Here is a 20,155-nt window from a genome sequence, read left to right on the forward strand (position 1 = left end):
TGTTTCAGGCCTGGCATGAAGAGGACAAGAGTAGGGACAATACCTTGGGCCAGAGGCGGAAGCAGATGTCAAGGAATGGTAGTCCATGGTGATAAAGTTGCAGGGCCTCAGAGACAAGATCAAAAAAGCCTTGGCCAGGTCCTGAGGGAGGAGGGCAGTCCGAGGAGGGTGAACAATTGCTGGAGGTGGGGTCAGATACTCGCACTGGATGGGCACGCACTGAAGGGGCTGTAGGTTGATCACACTGTTGTAGACGTGGGTCAGGAGAGCTAGGCAGGGCAGGAACATCCCCGATACCCTCAGCAAGGACCGCATCCGGTCCAGAAGGAGCACTAGGTGGGGGGGGGTGAGGGGCACGGGGGTGGAGGCGGCCTGGACGTGAAGGACAGGCCTCATGGATTATAACAGCAGCAGGGGAGGCAGGGTTGGTCGACACCTCCACTGACGATACATCCTGGCGGGAGCAGTCATCACTCAAGTCCTCCAGCACAGCGAAGCGGTTTCGGCCAACAACACTGTCTGCAAAACTCACACCCTTCCTCACCTGAGAGACCTTGGGAGACGACTTGGGCAATGCTGAAGGGGGACGGACCAAGGGCTGGAGAGCACGCAACCATCTATTGACCTCCTGGGCCGGCGTCACACCCTGGCGGAGTTCTTCATGGATCTTGAAGGCCTTCTGATATACAGGGCAGAGCTTAGACACCACCCTGTGATCTCCACCACACATGTAGCACTTGGGGCTGCGGTCACAGGGCTGCCCCTCACTGGGTCTGAAAGGGTGGTATCCACTGCACATCGAGCACCTGGTCTTGTTGCGGCAAGTGATCCGCGTGTGTCCATACTGAAGGCAGTTATAGCAACGCAACAAAGCAGGAGTATACATACCTATATTGTAGTAGATGTATCCATACAGCACCTTGGATGGGAGAGGGCCCCGATACACCAGGCGCACCCACTGGGAAAACCGAGGAGCATCTGGGGCAGGAAAACGTACAGGGATCCTAGAAGCCTCTAATAAGATAGACGACTCGTTGTCAAAAGGCCGGAGGCCGTCTACCAAATCCTCTATGTCAACATCCAGGGAGATTGGCCCAATCTTCCCATAGCTGAGGGCTGCTGCATCACCAGAGGACCGGGCCCTGCGGCACGTGACCTTCCACTCACCGAAGGTAGTCAGAGTCTCCATTGGGCTGCTCAGCTTTGCCAGATCACAATGGCGTAGATGAAGAGAGAGGGAAGACCCATCACCCAGTGGTTTAGTACCACCCTCTACACAATACTTGGCAAAGAGGGATGAGTTGATGGCGTCAGACAGCCGCCGGGGATTGTTAAAAATCCTGGACCCCTGCACAGATCTAATGATAAAACAGGCCAATCCAGACTCACCCTCATCCTGGACACCCATATTGACAGCAGTGGATGGTGTTGGTTCACCCCTACTAGGGACCACTCTGGTAACAGCTGCTGCTGACACTGACTCACCGGCACCTTCGGCACTCTGTCGTGCAGAAGCATCCTCACCCAGGACAATCTGTGATGCAGCTGTGGGTGGTGACGACACCCTAAGGGACTTGCCAGAGGTCACCTTATCCTCCTCCGGGGCAGCCTCGCCTATGGGGCGCTTTCCCGGTGGCCTGAAAGGGTCTGCCTCCGCTACATCCATGGCCGACACCACAGTATCCATAGAAATAGGCTGGGTCATACTCCACCTCGCAGCAAGAGGAAGCACTAGCTGCCGAGGAAGAGCTACACACTTAGCTGACAATCACTCCGGGCACCTAGGAGAGAAGCACGTCTGCTCGGTACAACAGGCAGCACCGGACCTTGGGACATCCTGATCTTTAAAGGGATGTGTTTGTTTACATCTTCGGGGACATGTGGCGTGTAAGCTAGCAACTGTGCCCTGGCTAAAGATTCCACGTAGAATCTCAGTAAAACAGTTTTTCAAGTCCTTAATTTGGACTAATAAAGAATATTTTATATTCACCATTAACTCACACTAGCTCAATGTTGGACAATGGTAACGTGACGAGGTCCCAAGGTTGGGTCATTTAAATCTTTAAAGGGATGTGTTTGTTTACATCTTGGGGGCACGTGGCATGTAACCTCGCAACTGTGCCCTGGCTAAAGATTCCACATAAAATCTCAATAAAACAACTCTCCAAGTCCTTACTTTAGACTAATAATGAATATTCTAAATTCAACATTAACTCACACTAGCTCAATATTGGCCCATGGTAACTTGACGAGGTTCAATAAAGCACGATGGTTAAACTCCGCCATTTCCATCACCGCATCGTAAGGTTTGTATGTAAATTTACTTTTCACAGCACAGTATGACACTACCAGTACAGCAACAAGCACTGAGGCGACTATGGATGAACTATTTCTTACACTAATGATAAAAACAACTGTCTTACCTGACCATAGGCTATAAATCAACAGACTGTTCCAACTCCTATGTTGTGTTGTGAGGTATTACCGGTAATCGGTGTCAACACAAATAACCACCATATATTCAGTATAATTTGTAGAAAATCGACAATATAAGACTTGCACCGCAACACAAAGACCAACGTTTACGTGTCTAACGTACTAGCCCGTAAACGTGAAGAACCCCAGCCCCATCCTATGCTCCAGACACGTGATACTCATCGCTAAGTGTTATAATACAGCTTAGTGTAAAGCTGAAGAAAAAGAATAAAACCATCCGGTGTATGCCAGAATAAAATACAAAGTACAGTACATTCTTGTGCTAATGGTGCTTAATAAGAGTTGAATTTTTCACTTTGTTACCTGTGTATTTTTTTTTTTTTTAATACCATCTTTAAAGAAAATTGATTTTAATAATTAAGTTGACTATTTTGGACTGCTGATGAATGTTTGATGTTTAAAGTTTCAGATATTTTTGCTTTATTTTTGGTGTTATTCGTGTGCAAAGAAAAATTTCCTCAGATGGCATGTAACACTTTTCATTTAATGCACTTTCAGGCTGTCATCCATACTGACGAATTTTTGTTATCCTGCAGTGTTTCTAGTGAATATTATGCTTTCCTGTCACAAATTTGCACAATAACTGCCTATCATATTCCTTGTTCAGACTGGCCTCAAAACTATCTCAAGTTAGGCACATTTGGTGGCTGCTCTGCATATTTTCATTACTCCCGCGTCAGCGAAACGAAATTAGGTGTAAAGTTTTGAACGGTGTGTGTTCTTACCTAATTGTATCTTTACAGGAATGAGTCAAGCTCGTACTGTCCCGTGTCTTAAACCATATTCATCATACATATCCTTAAATTTGTGAATTGTTTTGGCACACACTGTTTCATTCGGTAGTGCATTCCACTGATCAATTGCTCTATTTGGGAAACTAAATTTCCTTACGTCTTTATCACCTCTTTTTTTATGCAATTTTTTGCAGTGTCCTCTTCCTGATGCTTCCCCATACGTTAAGTAATCATTTATGTATATTTTCTCCTTCCCTGATATGCATTTACATAGCATAATCATGTCACCTCTTTTCCTTCTCTCCTGTAGCGATGGTAGATTCAGTTTATTTAGTCTTTCTACGTAGCTTAGATCCCTTAACCCCTTAACCGCGGGGCGTCACTTTCATGACGCTTGGGAGCAATGGATCATACCGCGGGGCGTCGCTTTTGTGATTCTGTGTTATTTTGAATTCACCCGGGCTTCCAAGTGGGGGCTTGTATCATCTATCAGTATTGCCAATGTCCAACACTAGTCAGCACTCCTAATCTCATCTGTACTCCCATCCATTGATGACAATTTAGCCATTTCTCCCCGTTCTTGACTCCCCTCCCTACCCCCCCTCCATTACCCTATCCTCTCGCCTGCCCGGCCTTGCTACGCTAAGTAAATCTTCCCTGGAATTTTTCACTGATTTCATCCATTGAAATAAGCCCTATGTCCTATTCTTATACCAAATAATATATACAAGAAAGAAATAAGGTAAGTGAGAGTGCCATACACCTGGAATTGGCTAATTATCACCTGACAACACCTCACGTGCACTCTTTCGCTGATTTTCGCTGTTTTTTTCCCCTTGAAATATGCCGTATAATCTATTTTCGTAATAAATATACATGTAAGGAGGGAAGGGAGAAGCCTAAGTGATATTTACATTCACCTGGAACTACTTAATTTATAATGTATTGTCTAGATTTCCTGCCAATCATATCAGTGCTAGACAAAGCTGTTTCAAGATCTAACATTGGTAGCTCTGAATATATATCTCCTAAGTAGGCCTCTAATCTATTTTCGTAATAAATATACATGTAAGGAGGGAAGGGAGAAGCCTAAGTGATATTTACATTCACCTGGAACTACCAAATTTATAATGTATTGTCTAGATTTCCTGCCAATCATATCAGTGCTAGACTTAGCTGTTTCAAGAATCAATATTGGTAACTCTGAATAACCCCTAAGCAGGCCTCCACGCTGGCCCTCCGTTATCAGTTTACTCTCATCTTCCGAAACGAGGGTACGTATGTTTCTTCTTGCTGACTTCAAGGCCTTTTTTCACCCCCATGCAAATGGCCCAGTGACCTTTACCCCCTACTAAACCTCGTGTGGAAAGAGGTAAAGGGCTGACAATTGATAAAAGAGTGACTACGATCTTTCTATTGAGTAAAACAGTGCAAGTGGAATTGTAAATAATGTGTAAACAGCAAGTGAAAGTAATGAATGTAAATATATGTGAACAATGGAAAATAGTTTTATAAGTTATTTCAAGTGACAGTTGTTACGGAACAGAGAAAGATAATGTACACTTTAAGTGAGAATGCTAAAAATCACTACTGTCCCGTAAAGTTCCAGGTTCAAAACAAAAGAGGTAAAATTACAAGTTAAAGTTTAATGCTCAAACTAACAACAAAACATTCAGGACTCATAAGGATAATGTAATGGCAAATAAACAGGTTAAATATATGGTTAACTGCAATAGCCTCTATTAACACGAAATTAGCAAGAGTAAATTTCTTTAAGTCAGCCCTGATAAAATGAGATACCAGATAATACTCAGTGAATGCCAGATAAATTATTACAGATACAAACTATTATCAAAAATGACTGACATAAAGATCCCTACATGAATTACAAAAACTTCACTAGGCCTACAAATTAAACTTATGCTATACAGTACAAGAAAAAAATGCAACAACAGTTATACTCAAATTACACACAGCTGCTAGATGTTTGGAGATTTCTTGAGCACTCACAATAATAATAACTGTACAGGGGAGGACATAGATGTGAACAAAATGAGGAGCAGATCTAAGTGGCAATGATGCAGAGACTGAGCTCATTATATAGGGGCCGGCAGAGCTTGATACAACTTGTAAGAAGGACGCGCAAATGAAGCCATGGGGACAAAGAGTTGACAATCCTGGTCTGAACTCCAGAAATGACGACTTACTCTGCTATAACGGTAGAAGGGGGGAACTGAGGCAGAACACGCTCGTGATCAAACATGCAGCATACTGTGCGTTAAAATTACACAAAGGATGATGAAATCATAGGCTATGTAACACCTCCCCACAAAGAAAAAGAAATTTACAAAGGAAATTTCTTATTACTCTAAAACAATCTGTCTAAAGTCTAGATAAGCAATCTGCAATAACATTTTCTTTCCCCTTGACATGTTGTATGTCTAATGAATACTCCTGAAGAAGTAGACTCCATCTTGTCAATCTCTGATTTTTATCTTTAAACTTACTAAGGAATTTCAGTGGGTTATGATCGGTATAAATGACTATGGGGCCAAAACCAGAACACAAATAAAATGAAAAATGCTGTAAACCCAAAATCAAGGCCAAAAGCTCTTTCTCAATAGTTGAGTAGTTCTTTTGAGGTGGAGTGAACTTCTTACTGTAATAAGATACAGGGTGCTCAGCACTCTGATCATCCTCTTGCAGCAAAACAACGAATGGAAGACCTTTATCCCAGTCTTTCTGATGTTCCAAACAGTATTTCTTGAGCATCGATTTGAGTGTTTGATGATATCTCTCCAACGCTCCTCGGGTCTGGGGATGGTAAGCTGAAGACGTGATCTGGGTGATGCCCAACTCTTTCAGAGACTGCTTGAAAACATTTGACATGAAATTACTTCCCCGGTCTGACTGTACCTCCTTGGGCAGACCAAACTTTGTGAAGAACCCTAGCATTTCCTTAACCACGTTCTTTGCTGAGATGTTTCTAAGTGGAATGGCTTCAGGATAACGAGTAGCCATATCAATCATGGTCAACACATAAGAAAATCCTGAAGAAGTCTTAGGAAGAGGGCCCACAATATCCACCAACACACGGGTGAAAGGCGCCTCAAAAGGAGGAATGGGAACTAGAGGTGCAACCTTTTCGGTCTGATTACACTTCCCCACAACTTGACAGGTGTGACAAGACTTACAATACCAGGAAACATCCCTGAAGATACCTGGCCAGTAGAAGTGTTTCAAAATGCGTGCCACAGTCTTCCTCACTCCAAGGTGTCCTGCCAAACTGGAATCATGAGCCACTCGAATGATATCCTGCCTACAAACACGAGGGATGACAACTTGATGTACAACCTCCCATTCACAGTCGGCTGATGCTGTTGGGGGTCTCCACTTCCTCATAAGTACTCCTTACTTTACATAATAACAAGTAGAAGCACCGGCTGACTCTTCTTCACTGTAAGCAGAGTTAGCTAGACCTTTCAACTCAGGGTCAGCAACCTGCAACTCAACCAACTCTTGACGAGACAAATTATCAACACTACGGGGTACTGCCTCATCTGGTGAGTGGTCCAAATTAGCAAGAAAAGTGTCAGCTAGGATAACATCATCATCATCATTATCCTCTAAATCACCAGTAACTTTAGACTTAGCCCTAGTGACAGCACATGCAGGGAACACATCAGGGACATCACAATCCTGGGACGCAGCCACTGGCTCACTAGACAACTGAGGAGCTGGACACACTTGACTTCCACCAATATCATTTCCAAGTAAGAAAGTTACACCTGACATTGGGAGTGTCTCAACCGACCCAACCATAACGGAACCATTAACAAAACCAGACTCTAAATTCACTCTGCACAGAGGGACAGAGAAGTAATTATTCCCTACGCCTTGTAAGATTACAGTTTCATCAGAGGAATTAACATTAGAGCCTAGAACACTGGTCAGCATAAGGGATTGGCAAGCACCTGTGTCACGATATATTTTAACTGATTTCCTGTCATTACTGTCCAGAGGACTGACAAAACCATCAGACAGGAAATTAGCACATGAACTCTTGAGAGTGTCACCCACGTTACTGCTCAAAAGAGGAGCTCCATCAAGAGAATTTAAGTTACCCCTCAAAGCAGGTTCAGTTAACTCAGTTAAAGAATTCTAGGAACTCTCAAGAGTGGACACTAGACCAATTGACTGAATATTTAAAGACTCCTTTTTGTTCACATCACGCTGTCTCCTGAAACATCTCTCCGTAGTATGACCAAGCTTACTACAATAAGTACATTTACTTTTCTGAAATCTAGAGGTGAAGCTGGTATTTACTTCCTGAGAAACATCATCCTTATTCTCTTTCCTGTTACCTGTACTCTGAGTAGAGGCAACGTACTTACTCTCAGCTTTCCCTTTTTCTCTAGAATATCTCTTGTGAGTGAGAACATACTCATCAGCTAAAACTGCAGCATCAGACAAATTATCTATTCTTTTCTCATCAAGATATAGGCTTACATCTTTACTAATACACCTTTTGAAGTCCTCCAGCAAAATCATCTGCTTAAATTTGTCAAAATCAGAATCCACATTCTTAGAATTTAACCACTCCTCTAACAAATCTTCTTTGATTTTTGCATACTCAACATGGGATTGCTTATCTTGCTTGTAAGTTGTCCTAAATTTTACTCTATAGGCTTCAGGAACAAGCTCATAGGCCTTGAGAATCAAGCTCTTAACTACATCATAATTATCACATTGATCCTGAGGCAAAGATGCATAAGTTACTTGAGCTTTACCAGTGAGAACAGTTTGAAGGAGTACTGGCCAATACTTTTTGGGCCAATTAAAACCTGTAGCTACCCTCTCAAACAACTGAAAATACTTTGTTAAATCAGATTAATTAAAAGGAGGGACAAGTTTAACATTTTTAGCCACATCAAAATCATCAGAGCTAGATGATCCAGTTCCACCTTGTTTCATGCGATACTCATGGTCTGCCTGAATCCTGGCAAGTTCAACTTGTGCCTGAGCCTGTATCTGTGCCTCCTGAATCCGAACCTGAGATTCCGCCTCCTTAGCCTGAGACTCAGCCTCCTTAGCACGTGCTTGAAATTCAGCCTCCTTAACACGAGACTCCTGCAGGGCTAGCTGTAACTTAGCTAATTCAATCTGTGTTTGCTCATTTGGAGGAGTTACATTAAACAAGCTTTCATTAATCATGTCAACAATTTGATCTTTAGAACGATGAGAGCGAACAGCAATTCCCAATTGTTGAGCAACAAGCTTAAGTTTATTCTTTGTTCTGTTTTCTATATCACACACTGTTTGCACATTTGACAAAAAATCTTTGGCTTCATCAAGTGTAGTAATAGTAGACATAATTAATAAGTAACAGTCACAAAATATCAAGCAATATCCTTATGATAATATCCTGAATATCCTGATAAGAGGTCGCCAAATTTATGTTACGGAACAGAGAAAGATAATGTACACTTTAAGTGAGAATACTAAGAGTCACTACTGTCCCGTAAAGTTCCAGGTTCAAAACAAAAGAGTTAGGTAAAATTACAAGTTAAAGTTTAATGCTCAAACTAACAACAAAACATTCAGGACTCATAAGGATAATGTAATGGCAAATAAACAGGTTAAATATATGGTTAACTGCAATAGCCTCTATTAACACGAAATTAGCAAGAGTAAATTTATCTAAGTCAGCCCTGATAAAATGAGATACCAGATAATACTCAGTGAATGCCATATAAATTATTACAGATACAAACTATTATCAAAAATGACTGACATAAAGATCCCTACATGAATTACAAAAACTTCACTAGGCCTACAAATTAAACTTATGCTATACAGTACAAGAAAAAAATGCAACAACAGTTATACTCAAATTACACACAGCTGCTAGATGTTTGGAGATTTCTTGAGCACTCACAATAACTGTACAGGGGAGGACATAGATGTGAACAAAATGAGGAGCAGATCTAAGTGGCAATGATGCAGAGACTGAGCTCATTATATAGGGGCAGGCAGAGCTTGATACAACTTGTAAGAAGGACGCGCAAATGAAGCCATGGGGACAAAGAGTTGACAATCCTGGTCTGAACTCCAGAAATGACGACTTACTCTACTATAACGGTAGAAGAGGGGAACTGAGGCAGAACACGCTCGTGATCAAACATGCAGCATACTGTGCGTTAAAATTACACAAAGGATGATGAAATCATAGGCTATGTAACACAGTGCACAACACAGTGTAAATAAAATAGAAATGTAAATAACGTAAATAAAATAGAGAACGTAAATAGAAATGTAAATGAGTAGTATTATAAGAATACGAGTATATACCCTAGGAGTAATGAAAGTGAAAGTTTCACTCTAGCATGTCTGAATGCTATGAGTTATGAGAGTGAAGATGAAAGTGATATTCACTCTCAATGCCAGTATACAGGACGAGAAAGTGAATGCTACGTATTTTACTGAAAGAAATTGAATCCCTACAGTGACAATAAACTAATACTACTGAAGGAAACTTATGGATAAAGACTGTAGATATATATAAGTGTTATATAGTAATAGAAATATAAAGTGTGAGGGGTTTTATGAATAATAAATGACAGAGTAACAAAAGCGAACTAGTGCCAGTGCGACGATCAGACGCGCTCGTAATTTCCATTGCTTTCACAGTGTTTTTTTTTTTGAGTATGGATCCCAAACTACTTGAAAATTGTAGAATAGTGTTTATAGTGTTTGTAACTGGCTGTGGTAATCATATTACAGGTTGTCGGGAAGTGTAAAGTGGAGACGTCGTTACCCTACTTCAGAGGTCTCCACAAGTCCTACGGTAACCGACGAAGGCTCAACAATCATTCCAGGAGAAAGCTGAAGGTATGTGCCATAAGCATATGTAATTTTATTATTCTAGGACTAATAACTGATTTTTGGCAAATATTTTTTGAGAGTCTGTTGGAGCCCAAATAACCCCGCGGCACACGCAAGTCATTGGTAAACAAGCCCGCGGTGTAGGGGTTAAGCTTGGTACCCACCTTGTAGCGGCCCTTTGAACTTTTTCTATCTTGTCTATGTGTTTTTTTGAGATAAGGATTCCAGACTACTGATGCATACTCCAGGGTTGGTCTATGAATGATGTTATTATCTTTCTTAGCATGTCTTCATTTACGTATGTAAACACTATTCTCATATTGGCAAGCAGTGTATACATGTTCCGTACCTTCTCACTGATGTGGTCAGCCGGAGATAGTCTGCTACTGACAATCACACCTAGGTCCTTCTCTCTCTCTGATATGTATAGGGTTGATCTTCCTAACTTCTAATCCCAATCTGGTCTTTTCTCACTTTTACCAGATTTAATTACGTGACATTTATCCACATTAAATTCCATTTTGCCATTTATTCCTCCATGCATGAAGCTTATTCAATTCCTCTTGCAGCTCTTTTCAAGAATCTGTGTTATGAATTTTCTTTTGAATTTTTGCATCATCCGCAAACATATTTAGATAGCTTCCATTTCCAGTGTTACTGTCTATGTCATTTATGTATACTACAAAAATAATTGGTGCCAGCACTGAGCCCTGTGGCACTCCGCTGGTCACTTCCCTCCATGATGAGTAATTTCCCATTAATATTGTTTTCATTTCCCTTTTTCTGAGAAAATCCTACATTCAACAGTGGAGATTGCCTTGGATGCCTCCTTGATGGTACAGTTCCCATAAAAGTCTTTGGTGCAGTACTCTGTCAAATTCATTCATTCATTCATTGCCAGACGCCATGTATCCCAAACGGGGTGGCCAAGGGCTTAAAGTTAATAGTTTTACAGGGAGGAGCACTAATCCTCCACCAACCCCACTTGACACGTAGGGATGCCAACAGCATCTGGTGTTCCCAGGTGGTCACCCATCCAAGTACTAACCAGACCCAACGTTGCTTAATGCTTTCTTAAAATCTAAATAGATACTGTCCACCCATCCTTTTCTTTTCTGTAATGTTTCTGTAACTCTATCATAGTAGCTTAACAGATTAGTAACACATGATTTTCCCTTCCTAAAACCGAACTGCCTCTCTGGTATCATACCGTGTTCTTCTAGAGGTTTTACCCAAACTTCCCTTATCAGCTTTTCTAGTATCTTACTAACAACACTGGTCAGTGATGCTGGTCAGTAGTTGAATGGATCCTGTCTATTCCCTTTCTTGAATAGGGGAACAATGTTTGCTTTCTTCCAAATGTCAGGTAGTTTACCTTGACCTAAGGATTCCTTAAATATTAAATACAATGGTCTGTTTAGCTCTTCTGCACATTCATGTGGCACCCAACCTGAAATTCTGTCTGGACCATTTGCTTTTCCTTTGTCCAGTTTACGTAACTCTTCCTGTACTTCTTATTCTGGTATTTGTATATCTGGTAATACGTGTGGGCATGCATATTCCATATCATCTCTCTCAAAAATTTTCTCTTGTAAAAACTGATTGAAAGTTTGTGTGTGTGTGTGTGTGTGTGTGTGTGTGTGTGTGTGTGTGTGTGTTCTTACCTACCTAATTGTTCTTACCTAATTGTATCTTTACAGGAATGAGTCAAGCTCGTACTGTCCCGTGTCTTAAACCATATTTATCGTACATATCCTTAAATTTGTGAATTGTTTTGGCACACACTATTTCATTCGGTAGTACATTCCATTGATCAATTGCTCTGTTTGGGAAACTGAATTTCCTTACGTCTTTATCACCTCTCTTCTTATCCAGTTTTTTGCAGTGTCCTCTTGCTGATGCTTCTCCATATGTTAAGTAATCATTTATGTCTATTTTCTCCTTCCCTGATATGCACTTATATAGCATTATCATGTCACCTCTTTTCCTTCTCTCCTGTAGTGTTGGTAGATTCAGTTTATTTAGTCTTTCTTCGTAGCTTAGGTCCCTCAAGCTTGGTATCTATCTTGTAACGGCCCTTTGAACTTTTTCAATCTTGTCTATGTGCTTTTTGAGATGAGGACTCCAGACTACTGATGCATATTCCAGGGTTGGTCTAATGAATGATGTTATTATCCTTCTTAGCATGTCTTCATTTATGTATGTGAATGCTATTCTCATATTTGCAAGCAGTGTATACATGTTCCGTACCTTCTCGCTGATGTGGTCAGCCGGAGATAGTCTGTTATTGATAATCACACCTAGGTCTTTCTCTCTTTCTGATGTGTATAGGGTTTTATTTCCTAACTTATAATCCCAATCAGGTCTTTTTCCACTTTTACCAAACTTGATTACATGACACTTGTCCACATTGAACTCCATTTGCCATGTACTACTACATTCATGAAGTTTATTAAATTCTTCTTGTAGCTCTTTACAAGAGTCTGTGTTAGTAATTCTCCTTTGTATTTTTGCATCATCTGCAAACATATTCAGATAGCTCTCATTTCCAGTGTTACTGTTTATATCATTTATATACACTAAAAACATGATTGGTGCCAGCACTGAACCCTGTGGTACTCCACTAGTCACTTCTTTCCATGATGAGTAGTTTCCTCTTAGTACTGTTCTCATTACTCTTTTTATGAGAAAGTCTTGCATCCAACAAAACAGTTTGCCTCGAATTCCTCCTTGATGGTATAGTTTCCATAAAAGTCTTTGGTGTGGTACTGTGTCAAAAGCTTTCTTGAAAGCTAAATAGATACTGTCCACCCATCCTTCCCTTTCCTGTATTGTGTTTGTTACTCTGTCATAGTAGCTCATCAGATTAGTAACACATGATTTTCCTTTTCTGAAACCAAACTGTCTCTCTGTTATCATACTGTGTTCTTCTAGATGGTTTACCCAAGCTTTTCTTATAAGCTTTTCTAATACCTTGCTTTCAACACTGGTCAGTGATACTGGTCAGTAGTTGAGTGGATTTTGTCTATTTCCTTTCTTGAATAAGGGGACAATATTTGCTTTTTTCCAAATATCAGGTAGTTTACCTTGACTCAAGGATTTCTTGAAAATTAAAAATAATGGTTTACTTAACTCCTCTGCACATTCTCGTAATACCCAACATGAAATTTCATCAGGACCACTTGCTTTTCCTCTGCCTAATCTACTTAACTCCTCCTGTATTACTTTTTCTGCTATTTGTATATCTGGTAGTATGTGCGGACATGCATGTTCCACATAGTCCCTCTAAAAATTTTTTTCTTCTGTAAAAACTAATTGGAAATTCTTATTTAGTGCTTCACAAATATCTTTCTCTTGTGTATAAGTGATTCCCTCGTCCATACTGGATTGTATTATATCTTTTACTTTGGTTTTGCTTCTAATATAGCTGTAAAACAGCTTTGGCTGATCACTACTTTTATTTATTATATCCTCCTCAAACTGTTTTTGGGCTTCCCTCCTTATTCTTGTATAATTGTTTCTTGCCTGTTTGTAATTATTATACGCCCTTTCACTATTATGTCTTCTGTATCTATTCCACAACAAATCTCTTCTTTCTTTTGATTTTTTACATTCTGTATTGAACCATTTCTGTGTTTTCTTATCTGCTTCTTTGTGCTGTGGGATGTACTTCTGGACTCCTATTTCATAAAATTCACAGAAATTTTTATATACAGCATTTAAATCTTGTCCTCTAAGCTCATTTTCTCAATCAAATTCTAAGAAATACTTCTTTAGATCTTGATAATTTCCCTTTTTATAGTTCAGGCTCTTTTTGTAACTGTCATTGCTGTTTACTATGTCATATGCTATCCTGAAGTTATAATTTAGTACTGCATGATCGCTTTTGCCGAGTGAAGGGTGATATATTAAACTGTCAATATCATTTTCTTGCCTAGTAAATATTAGATCTAGCACTGAAGGTACATCAAGTCCTCTTTTTCTGGTGGTTTCCCTCACATGTTGCGTTAGGAAGAACTCTTGTACGAGATCCAAGAGCTTTTGGTCCCAGCAGCTTTCTTGGCTAATTATATCTAGAGTATTCCAATTTATATTTGTATTGAAAGCCCCAGTTAGTATAATTCTTTCTGATTTCTCTTCCATTTTATGTAGTAATGATCTTAAACTCTGAATTGTACTCTCTGGCAGGTCCTCATATTCATCTCTTTCCCATGTGTTTGATCTGGGTGACATGTACAAATTGGCTACAATTACTTTACCTTCAGATGTGTTGATCTCTACTGTGTGTGTGTGTGTGTGTGTGTGTGTGTGTGTGTGTATGTGTGTGTGTGTGTTCTTACCTAATTGTATCTTTACAGGAATGAGTCAAGCTCGTACTGTCCCGTGTCTTAGGCCATATTTATCGTACATATCCTTAAATTTGTGAATTGTTTTGGCACACACTATTTCATTCGGTAGTGCTTTCCATTGGTCAATTGCTCTGTTTGGGAAACTGAATTTCCTTACGTCTTTATCACCTCTCTTCTTATCCAGTTTTTTGCAGTGTCCTCTTGCTGATGCTTCTCCATGTGTTAAGTAATCATTTATGTCTATTTTCTCCTTCCCTGATATGCACTTATATAGCATTATCATGTCACCTCTTTTCCTTCTCTCCTGTAGTGTTGGTAGATTCAGTTTATTTAGTCTTTCTTCGTAGCTTAGGTCCCTCAAGCTTGGTATCTATCTTGTAACGGCCCTTTGAACTTTTTCAATCTTGTCTATGTGCTTTTTGAGATGAGGACTCCAGACTACTGATGCATATTCCAGGGTTGGTCTAATGAATGATGTTATTATCCTTCTTAGCATGTCTTCATTTATGTATGTAAATGCTATTCTCATATTTGCAAGTAGTGTATACATGTTCCGTATCTTCTCGCTGATGTGGTCAGCCGGAGATAGTCTGTTATTGATGATCACACCTAGGTCTTTCTCTCTTTCTGATGTGTATGGGGTTTTATTTCCTAACTTATAATCCCAATCAGGTCTTTTTCCACTTTTACCAAACTTGATTACATGACACTTGTCCACATTGAATTCCATCTGCCATATACTACTCCATTCATGAAGTTTATTTAATTCTTCTTGTAGCTCTTTACAAGAGTCTGTGTTAGTAATTCTCCTTTGTATTTTTGCATCATCTGCAAACATATTCAGATAGCTCTCATTTCCAGTGTTACTATTTATATCATTTATATACACTAAAAACATGATTGGTGCCAGCACTGAACCCTGTGGTACTCCACTAGTCACTTCTTTCCATGATGAGTAGTTTCCTCTTAGTACTGTTCTCATTACTCTTTTTATGAGAAAGTCTTGCATCCAACAAAACAGTTTGCCTCGAATTCCTCCTTGATGGTATAGTTTCCATAAAAGTCTTTGGTGTGGTACTGTGTCAAAGGCTTTCTTGAAATCTAAATAGATACTGTCCACCCATCCTTCCCTTTCCTGTATTGTGTTTGTTACTCTGTCATAGTAGCTCATCAGATTAGTAACACATGATTTTCCTTTTCTGAAACCAAACTGTCTCTCTGTTATCATACTGTGTTCTTCTAGATGGTTTACCCAAGCTTTTCTTATAAGCTTTTCTAATACCTTGCTTTCAACACTGGTCAGTGATACTGGTCGGTAGTTGAGTGGATTTTGTCTATTTCCTTTCTTGAATAAGGGGACAATATTTGCTTTTTTCCAAATATCAGGTAGTTTACCTTGACTCAAGGATTTCTTGAAAATTAAAAATAATGGTTTACTTAACTCCTTTGCACATTCTCGTAGTACCCAACATGAAATTTCATCAGGACCACTTGCTTTTCCTCTGTCTAATCTACTTAACTCCTCCTGTATTACTTTTTCTGCAATTTGTATATCTGGTAGTATGTGTGGACATGAATGTTCCACATAGTCCCTCTAAAAATTTTTTTCTTCCGTAAAAACTAATTGGAAATTCTTATTTAGTGTTTCACAAATATCCTTCTCTTGTGTATAAGTGATTCCCTCATCCGTAATTGATTGTATTATATCTTTTACTTTGGTTTTGCTTCTGATATAGTTGTAAAACAGCTTTGGTTGATCACTACTTTTATTTATTATATCCTCCTCAAACTGTTTTTGGGCTTCCCTCCTTATTCTTGTATAATCGTTTCTTGCCTGTTTGTAATTATTATACGCCCTTTCACTATTATGTCTTCTGTATCTATTCCACAACAAATCTCTTCTTTCTTTTGATTTTTTACATTCTGTATTGAACCATTTCTGTGTTTTCTTATCTGCTTCTTTGTGCTGTGGGATGTACTTCTGGACTCCTATTTCGTAAAATTCAGAGAATTTTTTATATACAGCATTTAAATCTTGTCCTCTAAGCTCATTTTCCCAATCAACTTCTAAGAAATACTTCTTTAGGTCTTGATAATTTCCCTTTTTATAGTTTAGGCTCTTTTTGTAGCTGTCATTGCTGTTTACTATGTCATATGCTATCCTGAAGTTATTATATAGTACTGCATGATCGCTTTTGCCGAGTGGAGGGTGATATGTATTAAACTATTAATATCATTTTCTTGCCTAGTAAATATTAGATCTAGCACTGAAGGTACATCGTCCTTTTTTTCTGGTGGTTTCCCTCACATGTTGCGTTAGGAAGAACTCTTGTACGAGATCCAGGAGCTTTTGGTCCCAATAGCTTTCTTGGCTAATTATATCTAGAGTATTCCAATTTATATTTGTACTGAAATCCCCAATTAGTGTAATTCTTTCTGATTTCTCTTCCATTTTATGTAGTAATGATCTTAAACTCTGAATTGTACTCTCTGCCAGGTCCTCATATTCATCTCTTTCCCATGTGTTTAATCTGGGTGGCATGTACAAATTGGCTACAATTACTTTACCTTCAGATGTGTTGATCTCTACTGCTTTTCTACTTGTGATGGTATATCTAGTTTTATTTCACTGACTTTTAGATTTTTCTTAGTTAATATTATAATTCCTCCTCCTTTTTCTAAATTTCTGTCTCTTCTCTATATATTGTATTCCTCTAAGTTTAGTATGTCATTGGATATCCTTGGTGTTAATTTTGTTTCCTTTAGGCATATTATTTGTGGTTCATTTTCTCTGACATAATCATTCATCGCTAGTAATTTAGATACCATTCCATCCACATTTGAGTACATCAATTTATCATCTTGTTTATATACTTGTCATGACATGGTTCTACTACCTTCCTCCTTTTTATTCCATCTTGTTTGTGTACCACTTTTGTACCTGCAATCCTATTACTTTGTAAAAAAAAACTTCTTCTTCTCCTCTTCCGATCTTCCCTCATTTTTTGTTTTTGCTTCCTCCCTTTTTTCTTTCAGTAATTCCAGTTCCTCTTGTGTTAGGCATTTTTTTATCCATACATTTTTGAACTCCTCTTTTTCCATAAGATTCTTTGCATTTTTTAGTATCTCTTCCACAGTGTTTACACTCTGGAAAGTCACCTTTAGAGGTCTTGTCTTGCTTTTCTCATATTTCCCTAACCTTTTGTGTTCCTCTGTCTTTACTACAGATTTCCTCTGATACTTCCTTCAGTAAGCTCATTACATTTGCCATCTCCTTTTTGTCTCTTGTGATCTTGTTTTTTAGATCTTCCTCTTCTATACCAGTGATTACTATAGATTTGTTTATATCTACTGAATCTCTGACTAACTTTGGATTGTTTTGGATTATTCTTTTCACTGGGCTAAACCAGTTCTGCTGTCGGGCCCTGCTGCGGATGTCACTGATTGCATTGCGCAGTTGACCCTTGTGCGGTGTGGTGCAGTGAGGATCTGTCCGTTCTCACATTTGGGGCTAAGACGCGAATGAATGTGTTTGAATGGATGAGTAAATGGAGAGTGAGTCGTCCTGTCTCGGCTACCTCCCTTTCCTTGGGGGAAGCAGCCTAGGTATATAGATAGATAGATAGATAGACTTCCTTTTTAATGCTTTTTTCCTCCACATTAGTTTCTAAGTCTTTCTTTACTTTCACCATTTCAGCATACGTGGTTTCCACATCATTTTTGTAGCTTTGCACAGCTTCATTCACCTGTGTTATCTTCTCATCAATATCACTGCCCTGGTCAATAAGACTGCTTACTTGCCTAATTGTCTCTGTGTCATTTTTTAACTCTTCCATAACACTCTTGTGACTGACTACTGTACTTGCCATTTCACTCACTTTCTTCCCAGTGTGTGTGTGTGTGTGTGAACAAAATAAATGGCTTTCATCGGATTTTAAAATCTGGTGGATGGATTACATTAATCTTTTATTCTGTTTTTTAAAGAATAGGTCACAGAACTAGATTCAAGTTTGGCCCAGGATAATCAGCTCAATTATTTTGTAACCAATTTAGGACAAACTTCGGGGACGTGTAGTATGGGTAAAGTAAGAATGATGGGATTCAGTTTTGAGAATAAGAAGTCGATGGTCAAGGTCACAGGGCTGGGTCAAATTCGCCCACTGTGTGACTGTTAACAAAATAAACAGTTCTGATCTGAATTTAATTAAATTTGGTGGAAATGTTGAGGGTCAGCCAAGGATAAACCTACTGCATTAGAGAATGTGTCGAAGGTCAAGGCCACAAGGCAAGGCTAACTGAAAACTTTTCTCTGAGTTGGCTCAAACTTTGTGGAAATGCTGAGGATTGGGCAAAAATGAAAGGATCCGGTTTTGAGAACTGTCAGACGTCAAGGTCAGTGGAGAAGGTCAAAAGATATGGCTACAGAAGAACAAAAAGATGAAACATGCAAAATAAATCGCTGAGAATGAGGCGTTATGTATCCCCGAAGGTACTAAAAACACGACTGTATGGCCTATGGTTATATATCCCATTTCACTTGACTCACTTCATGAAAAAATATACGGATTAATTTTTACCAGCGAGGGTCAAGAGGCACTACACTTCATATTCCAGAGAGCAGTTTCCAAAGGATCGAGTCTGAAAGATGCCAAGGCCAGTTTCTCCATGGATGCTGGGGATTAGTGTCCATGAGTTGTTTGGACCTGACGCAGTGGCTTAGCAGGAGGGTTTGGCTGTACTTCGCAATGCCGACTTTTGGCGAATTTGCTAGCGGAACATTTGTGTATGATTACTGTACCCCCTTTAAACTGCCATCTCTCTATCTTGAATGCTGAGTTCTATGTACAGGTTAGCATAAAAATATGGCGCTAGTAAGGAAGACGTGCTATGAAAAGAATGTACAGCAGAAGCACTGCCTTACTGCGCCACTGAGCTATGTAAAATAAACTGTAAAAGGACGAAAAGCTGGGCCAGGTTAGTGTGAAAGAACTACAGCAATGAAACGTCCCTCTGATGCCCAATGTGTAAGTCAGTGTCAGGTATGCCGGATTTTTCTATTTAAATACACACTTTCGCATTACGCAATTCTTATAGCTCGGGGGAATCCTACAAACAAATGGAATAATAAGAGTAGATTTAGCTGGACGGCGGGTCGAGAGGAGAGGGGAGAAAGACAGGCAATGGGCACTAAATCTCCATGTCAACTTACTCTACAGGCAGAGCAGGTACGACCCACAATATTGGTCTTGCAGGGACACTGGCCAGTCACGATATCACAGGTACTGCTGGTGGAGCCTCGCTCGTCACACAAACATCCTGGAACAAACACAAACCTGGTTAAACATTTCATTAGCACACCAGATGTCTATGTGGACCAAGTCAAAGCTCACATACATCGAACATATTTAAATCTAAGCACCTTACACTCAAAGTGTTCATTACTGATAATGAACTGTAGAAAACGCAGTACCTCCAAAACATGCCGGAGAGACATATATACTGATACAGTATTTTGTTTCCTCAGAGTCTGAATTTTATAATATCCAATGCACACTCTGGAATGCGAAGGTTTTGGAAGTTTATGAGATGGAAACCCCCAAACTGTTGAGCAAAATAAGTGTCAGACATGATTTGTTTTATATAAAAAATACATTCATGTATGTATGCATGTTTGTATGTACCTATGTACGT

At 39.6% G+C, this 20,155-nt stretch overlaps 1 protein-coding gene across 1 annotated transcript in view; it reads right to left on the reverse strand.

Moving 5' to 3' along the window:
- The window catches only part of LOC145414031 (uncharacterized), a 182,201-nt gene that overhangs the window by 160,254 nt on the left and 1,792 nt on the right, over positions 1-20,155 (reverse strand). The window contains exons 2-3 of the mRNA XM_080283597.1: positions 19,674-19,780; positions 44-1,735 (exon numbers count right to left, since the gene is read on the reverse strand). Of these exons, the coding sequence (XP_080139723.1) occupies positions 44-1,735; positions 19,674-19,780 (1,799 nt within the window). The remainder of the gene's footprint in view (positions 1-43; positions 1,736-19,673; positions 19,781-20,155) is intronic.

Source organism: Coenobita brevimanus, chromosome 98, assembly GCF_032717465.1.
Source record: "Coenobita brevimanus isolate Jiangsu-jjx chromosome 98, ASM3271746v2, whole genome shotgun sequence".
Taxonomy (NCBI): domain Eukaryota; kingdom Metazoa; phylum Arthropoda; class Malacostraca; order Decapoda; family Coenobitidae; genus Coenobita; species Coenobita brevimanus.